Source organism: Agelaius tricolor, unplaced genomic scaffold (assembly GCF_023055355.1).
Source record: "Agelaius tricolor isolate 1412-34295 unplaced genomic scaffold, bAgeTri1.0.p SCAF_36, whole genome shotgun sequence".
In the NCBI taxonomy this organism is placed as follows: domain Eukaryota; kingdom Metazoa; phylum Chordata; class Aves; order Passeriformes; family Icteridae; genus Agelaius; species Agelaius tricolor.
The window spans coordinates 2,849,254-2,857,111 of record NW_027269296.1 but is presented as its reverse complement, the minus strand read 5'-3'; the positions used below and the strand labels follow the sequence as shown (position 1 = coordinate 2,857,111).

Genomic DNA, 7,858 nt, shown 5'->3' with positions numbered 1-7,858 from the left:
CCTTGAGATTGTGGTGGGAAAACTGAAGATAAAAGGCAAGTTCTTATAGCTTTGCTGCTGGAAGAAATTGGTGCCAGTGGTCAGACTAAATGAGTGGTTTTTTCCCTTAGTTTAAAAAAATCCACCTAAAAAAGGGCTGAGGACAACTTCCTAACAAATGCAGTAATATTGTGCAAAACCATTTGGCCTCCTCATCGTTTCCAAACCAATTGTTTCCTCCTGGGGGAGATGCAAAAGCAGAGTGAGTCCTACCTGCCCAGCTCTGGTGCTGGAGCAAAGGGATTTCCCTGTAAGGCAAAGGAGGGGATCCCATGGGGACTCCTCTGTCACCTCACCCATTGCAGGTGTGAAGCTCTGGCAACATGAGACAAGACCTGCAGCTCTCAGAGGCACAACACACCCATTTCAGTGCTCCCAAAACTCCTTCTAGCCTTTCTCCTCGGCAACGGTCTGTCATTTTTACAGACTTTTGGTGCTCATACACAGGTAAAGAAAAAAAACCCCAAAGGTTAATGCTTGGGAACTTAAAGGCTCAAAACTTATTTCTTACATAGCATCTTACAAGGCTGATGATGCTACAGGGGAAGTACTGCCACAGAGCAGCTCTTTAATGAAGGCAGCAAATCTTTGTGTTGCCTCTGGAATGTTTAAAAAGGACAAGAGGCCGAGGAAGAATGGGGAGGAACCCGTTGTGCTGAGGGGAGCAAAGTTCCAGCCATACCAGGGTTATGAGCACAGTAAGCACTGGGTGCTGGAGCATTTGTTCTGCCTTCTTTGGTTGTTAAGGCAACAGTGAAATTGCTGCTCAGGAGACCTGGGAGTTACTGAGATTGTTACCAAAAACCAATGACTTTATTGCACATTCCTGTGAGTCACCTCTGTGAGCCCTGGCACTGAGGCAGCAGCACAGCTGGGGACGTGTGATGAGGGACTTTGCTGCTGTTTTAAGTCTCCAAGGAGTTGGAAACCACTCCAGAGAAATCCTGGAGTGTTTTTTTTAGCAGTAGTTGGCAGAATAATTCTCAAGGTAATTTAACTTCCTTTTGCACCCAGTTCTGTGGCTTTCAGAGTGCCCCCAGTTGCTTTCTTTAGTGAACTGAAGTCAGGATGGAGCAGGAGGTTTGCACTGAGCACCTCCTGCACTGGGAGCTGCTGGAACCCTGTAGCAGGAAGTTTTCCATTTTTCTTTCTCACACCCATCTTTATTGATTCTCTGTCCACACTGAAACTACAGTTTAACACTGGATGTGGCACTCAGTGCCATGGCCTGGTTGACAAGCTGGTGTTAGTCTCAGGGTGGACTGGATGATCTCAAGAACTTTTCCAGCCCAGTTAACTCTAGGATTCAGCAGGACACAGCATGATTTTTTGTTTGTTTGTTTGTTTGTTTAAAAGAATATCTCAATAAATGTTGTGTGCTCAGCAGTCAGAAATGTTGATTACAAACAAGACCGTGTTCAGAACTTTGAGCCTGTGTGTATAATTTGTATATACTTTAATCCTTCAAGGTAATCCTTCTTCTGTTATCTGTGTGAACTTGAGTTGAGCTGACAAGAAATCCCTCAAGAGGCAAAAACAGCCCAGGCAGACCCTGGGAAAAACAGACCATTGCCAAAGGGCCTCCAAGCAGGAGTGAAATAGAAACTAAAACTACTTACTGTGTTAATTATTACCATGGAACTGCAGTGAAATGTTTCTCATGTCACAGCCACCACACCAAAGGAGTTTACACAATGTTTAACAACTCTGCTCTCAGCCAGTGAAAGTTAAAGTCATTTCACTTGCCTATCTTTCATTCTCAGTGCCTGCAAAAAAATTGACCACAATTAAGGTGTTCCCAGACAAGAAACAGTGAGGATGTTCAGAGGAAGAAAAGTGTTTCTCATAAGGTACAAATATCCTACGTTATTCTATGGGAATATTTCTGTTAAGGTCTATTAAGAAACTCTCAACACTTTGGGATTATTTTTCACCCCATCCCCATCCTGCCCTCCCCACAGCCTGTCCTCACTGCTGCCTTGCTCATTCCCAGGGGGTCAGGGAAGGAGGCAGCACCTCCAGCAGCTGCCCAGGAAACACAGGAATTCCTGGAGCCTCCCCTGTGCCACCGAGGCTCTGGGCACACCTGTGAGCAGCAGACACATCTCAGACATTCTTAATCCCCTACAAACTGATCTTTCCAGCATGGTTTTGTTTTCCCTGAACCTTCCCAATCCAAACCACTGTGCCTGCAATGTGATTGTTCAATGTAACAACGGGGAGGGGCAGGTTGGTGTCCATGGAGCAAGAACTGAGGCTGCAGGAGCATCCCTGTGCTGAGGAGTGGCCAAAACATCTCCCCCTGCCAGGCCATGGAGAAAGCAGAACCTTTGCTCACAAATGACAGACACAGATGGGCTTTGGTCAGACAGAATCAGGGGCAGGTTTTACTTTTCACATAATTTTCTGTATTAAAAAATACATCAGTGAAATCTGTTACAGGCAGGGACAGGACTACCGAGTACACAACGTCAATAGACTACTTTCTGATTTTATTTTTGTTAAATTACTTTTGTAACTGCTAAAAAAATAATAATAAAAAAAAACGACCAACCAAAACAAAACAAAAAACCTGAAATATTATTCAAGGCTGTTGATTCTCATCTCTTGAAATTTTAGTGACAAGCTCAAATATCAGACCCTTGTTACAGAAGATGGATAACTGACCAGAACTAGATAAAAACCATATAATTCTCCTCTTCAAAAATAGCTTGGGTTTCCAATGAATTTGTGACCACTGCTCATCAGAAACATACACCTAGAGCTTGAGAAAACAGAGATACAGACAGTATCTGATAATGTCCTGTCCTCTAAACACCACATGGGAACTTTACTCTTCCAAAAGACTCAGTAACAGCCAAGCCTTAAAAAAAATCTCTTTCAATTTCCAACACTATGACTAAATCTCTTTGGGTGGGGCGGGATAAAAACACACATGGTCATTTTCTACCACAGTTCTGTTGTCAGAAGTAATACTGCATCCTTTGTACAACACTGCCCGTGTTGCAAAGGTGGAAAGAGGAAGAGTGTGTGTGTGTGTGTGTGTGTGTGTATTCCTGTTTGAAATGACAAAGCCCTCTCTAGATTTGCCTTACAAAAGAATCAAAACCATAGGAGTAGGGAAAGAGGAGAAAGGAAAGCTGCCTTAAGGGAAATAAACTTTCCACGCACCACAGTATTCACTGGGTTATATGGACAGACTGCAGAGCTACTGGGCTGGGCAGGGAATTCTGCACAGAGCCCAGGGCATCCTCTCCTGGACATTCCCCAAAGGTCACTCAGAAGTTTGACCTGCAGCACCTCTTCCAACACAGCTAGAGTTGGTGTGAGCCCGGAGCGGGAGCTGGAGTCTGGTCTTGTGTGACCAGTTAAGAGCAGCCAGAGTTGTCCCTTGGGATGGTCAGTGGCTCCTGCCTTCCTAACATTTGATCCCAGTTTTCAAAAAAACAAAAATTATAAAAGTGTAGGTGTAGGTGTATTTATAACGGAAGGTGTCTGTTTGTCTAAACCTCACCCCTTTCTCTCGTATCCTCTGGAAGAGCTCAAGGATCTCCACGTGTTCCTTGGCAGCAAGGGCTGCCAGCAGGCTGGGAAGTCACCTGAGCCACAATCTAGCTCTCCATGCCCGCCAGTGTGAGGGTAGATTTTACACAACCATTTTCCTTAAAAATATCTCACAACTTTTAAAAATTCCTAAACAGATAAAGGATTTATGCACCAATCCAATGGGTGAGTTCCACTTGGATTTGTTCTGAGGATTGATTGGTGCTGCAGGAGGCTGGGATTTGCAGCTTACACAGCTTGCTTCCTTTGCTTCCTTCCAGTTCCAGTTTGTACATCCACTGTGGTACAAAATCTGCCTGTAGGTGACGTTATCTTGGCTTATTTGATACACATTTTCCAAAGGCTGGACGTATTCACATTTTGGTGCTTCTGATGTGTATTCAAAGGAAAATACCCCACTGCAGTTAGTCTGATAACTCAATATCAGAGTCCTCTGATTTGACTTTGGCAAGTTCTTCGTGTACCTCCCTCACCATAAGAATCCTTGTTAACATGATGTCCAAGGTTCCTGGGTCTATTGGCAATGTGGAATACCATATGGGGCTGTTGGGAACACAGGAGCGCTCGGGCTGCAGGTAGAACACATCACTCCTCTGCTTCACACTTTCAGAACTGCCAAGGCAAAGGAAACACAGTTTAGGATGCATTTACAATCTTACCAACAGTTTAATAGAGAATCAGAAAAGAAATCAAAGTTACATTGGTATGGCAACACCGTCTCCCCCTTCTTAAGAGGGAACAGTTAAGTTGTTTCCAGGTCACCCAGCATTAATTGCTTTTAAAGAAACAAAGAAAATCAAAGTAACTTCATTACAGCAGTGGTTCTTCAGTGTCATCCAATTAATGGTATTTCACATTTCACATGCAATTTCTGAGTTAAACTGGTTCTGGGATTCCTGGTTCTGGGATTCCACAGAATTGCTGCATACTGTGGACAAGTGGAAATGGCCTCAAGGTTTAGACTGGATATTGGTGAAAATTTCTTCACTGCAAGGGCTGTCCAGCCCTGGCCCTGCTGCCCAGGACAGTGCTGGAGTCCCTGTCCCTGGAGGGATTTAACAGCCAGGTGGATGTGGCACTTGGGGACATGGGTTGCAGTGCCCTTGGCAGTGCTGAGGGAACAGCTGAATTTGATGAGCTTAGAGGGCTTTTTGAACCTAAATGATTCTAAGGCGGTGTCTAAGAGTGAGTAAAACCAAATCCCAGCTTGCCTGGCCATGCTGCAATGCTGAGCCCATCTGCCTGAAAGCCTGACTGACTCCAAGGCAGCCTCCAGGCTCTGGTAGGGCTCTGAGTCCCTCCTGCCTGGTTTTGGGATAATCACACCAAAACAGCAAAGGAAATTTGTACTGCTGCCTACACCTCTGCAGAGGCTGAGCTATGAAATATGATGGGGAACAGGAAAATGCTTCCCCAGCCCAAGAACAACTAAAAGCTTCTAATAATGTGCCAGTGAAGACAAGGAAGGCAAGAAGAGGGAGAGAAAGAGTCTGGACAGCTGCGCGCCTGCCTCTGCCTCAGGAATGGGACATTTGTAGTAAGCTCAGCAGATACATTTCTGAGGATGATTTATCTGAGTTTCAGCTGACACTAATGAGAAGCTGTTTCATTTTATATGTGTATTTCCTTTGAAGAGAGAAGAACATCACCTTCCACCTGCTCAAGGATCTAAGTAAAGTTTCTATATAAATAGGAGAGAAAAATGATTTATATCTCTGTCCTTGCTATAGTCTCCTTCCTAACTCCTAAACACAAGTTAATCTCACATCTCAGCAGGTAAAATTTATCAGGAGTTTTACCTAATTCACTCTTCTCCTATACTCTTTCACGAGAAACATGATGTTCCTTGGGTGTTAGTTATAATCCCCTCACAACAAGGATGGTGTGTGGGAATTAAGGGAGAGGAGAATGCCATGGGCACTGTAGTAATGTCTCACATTTATATCAAAGAATTTATTTATTTAAAGAATACATCTCTCTCTGTAACTCTGCTCTTGACTCAACATGAGTAACAAACAAAATAAAAAGCTGTTTGGGGGTCTCAGAGCAGTGCTGCTGTTGGAATTCCTGTTCTGCTCCCACTGAGGGATTGGGAAAGCACAGGCACAGAATGTCTGAGTGGGCTCCTTGCCCAAATGCCTGTTCTAATCTACACACAGACCAAAACTCAAGTTCTGTCACTCACCATTTTGATAAGTAGAATTCATAGAGTCGGACTGGGCACCGGAGGGGGTTATCTGTGTTTTCAGCCATTTCCACTGCTGTGGGAACCTCCTCATCTTCACTGCGTTTCCTCTTGCCTACTGATAATTTATCTGGATACACAAAAATGGCATCACAGCAGTTCAGTGAAAGCAACACCTTCAGAAACAAGGCCTGGCATCTCAGCCCAGCACCCAGTGGTGACTGCATCACCCAAACCCACTCCTTGAACTGGTTCTGTCCCGTGTCACCATCCAACCATGGTCACCTGTGTGATCTGCTGTGTGGGCAAGGACTGCACATCCTACAGGCCAGGTCCACAGCCCATTCCTCATCTAGAAAACCCATAAGAACTAGCAGGAAAATATGGAGGATATAATTTTAGTTATTAAAGACGAATTCATGTAATGCACTGGAGCTAGGAACTGAAGAAGCCAAAAGGAACAAAGACTTCCCCTTCCCAAGTGCCAAAATTAATTGAGAACAAAAATCTGTCAATCTTTGTCTCTAAGTACAAGCCTCATATTGTTGTTCTCCACTGGGCCTGCCCCCCACACAGACCCAGGATAAATATGGGAATTAAAATGGCACAATAAAGGTCTGGACCTGCAAAACCCAAGATTGTGAAGTGCTGAGAAAAGGACTTCAGGAAAGGCCTTTAACTCCTGCAGTATTAATAGAGCTTTATGCAAGTTGAGGATGTTATGAAAGACTTTAAACAAATTTGCAGCCAAATCTGTGACACTTTTGCAAGTTTTCCCTGGGTGCCTTGGCTCTTTGAGAATTTCTGTTTAAAGCAGTGAAAATACTGCAAATGTATTCAGGATAGCAGCATATGCTCAGCTCTGCTTACTGCAGAACACATTTCTCCCCAATCCTTTTCAAAAGAGAAGCAGACAATACAAAATCACAGAACTCTCTGATTCTGTAATTCACACCACACAAATGTGACTGCCCAAACACCAATGATAAGAGAGCACTCACCTGATTCTACCTCTTGTTTTTGAAAGGGTGGGAAAAAACGTAAATATGTCATCTTAGTATTATACTTGAGAGTTCGGGTGCGCCTCATAACATGGGCAAAGGACAGTTTCAGGTGCTCACTGACATTCTTTAGTTGGAAATATTTGGTGTTGAAGAACAGAAGAGTGTTCAACAAAACGATGGGGGAATATGCACCCAGCTGTTTACATTCCCACAAGTGTTCCTCTTCAATTCTTGAGAACATATAACCTACAAAGAATGGGTAAAGAAAAAAGAAAATAGTTATTTATGCATATAAATCCTTTTTCAGCTAACCTCTATTTGTGAACCACATATCAAATCAAATTCACACCTATCATCAGTGTGAATTTGATCACCTATAATCCAATAAAACCAGAATATTGCATGCACAAATGTAAGAGGGAGCAGGGAGAACCAAGCTGTGGAACAGCATGATCTTCCAATACCTGAGGAGAAGGATAAAAAGGAACTGCAGACACCAGCAGATTCTCACTAAGTTCTAATTTCACTGTATTAAGCCACAGTCAGCCAACTGCAACAACGTGTAATTCCTACAACATGAAGTATGAGTTTAAAATGTCCCATTTTATGTATAAATAGCCCATTGTGATTATCCTAAATCAGGAAAGGGAAGATGTGGGGGCTTAGAATAAATTTGTTGTAAAAAAAAGTCACAGTGAGCAGCAAACTATAGGTAACTGGATTATTTCTGTATGAAATAAAAAGTTCATTTTTCTAAATGAAAAGGCAGTTGTGGAGTTGCCAACATTATTCAAATTTCACTGATACTCTAAAGATGTTGTGTGCTCATTGGGCTGGGGTTCAGCTCTATAAACCACATAATCAGGCTTGAAAACCAAATAAAAGTATCTGCAGAATTTGGGAAGTATTAATTTGGACTTGAGACAAGATTCCAATGATTTGTTAATGTGATCCCCAAACTCACCAGGAGTATTTCCTGCACTAATAGGGAAATATACACAGATGTTGCAGTACCTCATCTCAAATACAGAATTAAATTCTGGCTACTTGTATTAAAAAAAAAGAG

At 43.1% G+C, this 7,858-nt stretch overlaps 1 protein-coding gene across 5 annotated transcripts in view; it reads right to left on the bottom strand.

The window, feature by feature from the left end:
- Positions 1-2,398: 2,398 nt before the first annotated feature.
- Positions 2,399-7,858, bottom strand: part of LOC139602955 (zinc finger MYM-type protein 4-like) — a 38,779-nt gene continuing 33,319 nt past the window's right edge. For all 5 annotated transcript variants that reach the window (XM_071453214.1, XM_071453215.1, XM_071453216.1 and 2 more), the window contains 3 exons: positions 6,790-7,038; positions 5,789-5,918; positions 2,399-4,215 (listed from right to left, as the gene is read on the bottom strand). In XM_071453214.1, the coding sequence (XP_071309315.1) occupies positions 4,008-4,215; positions 5,789-5,918; positions 6,790-7,038 (587 nt within the window). In that variant the 3' untranslated portion in view covers positions 2,399-4,007. The remainder of the gene's footprint in view (positions 4,216-5,788; positions 5,919-6,789; positions 7,039-7,858) is intronic.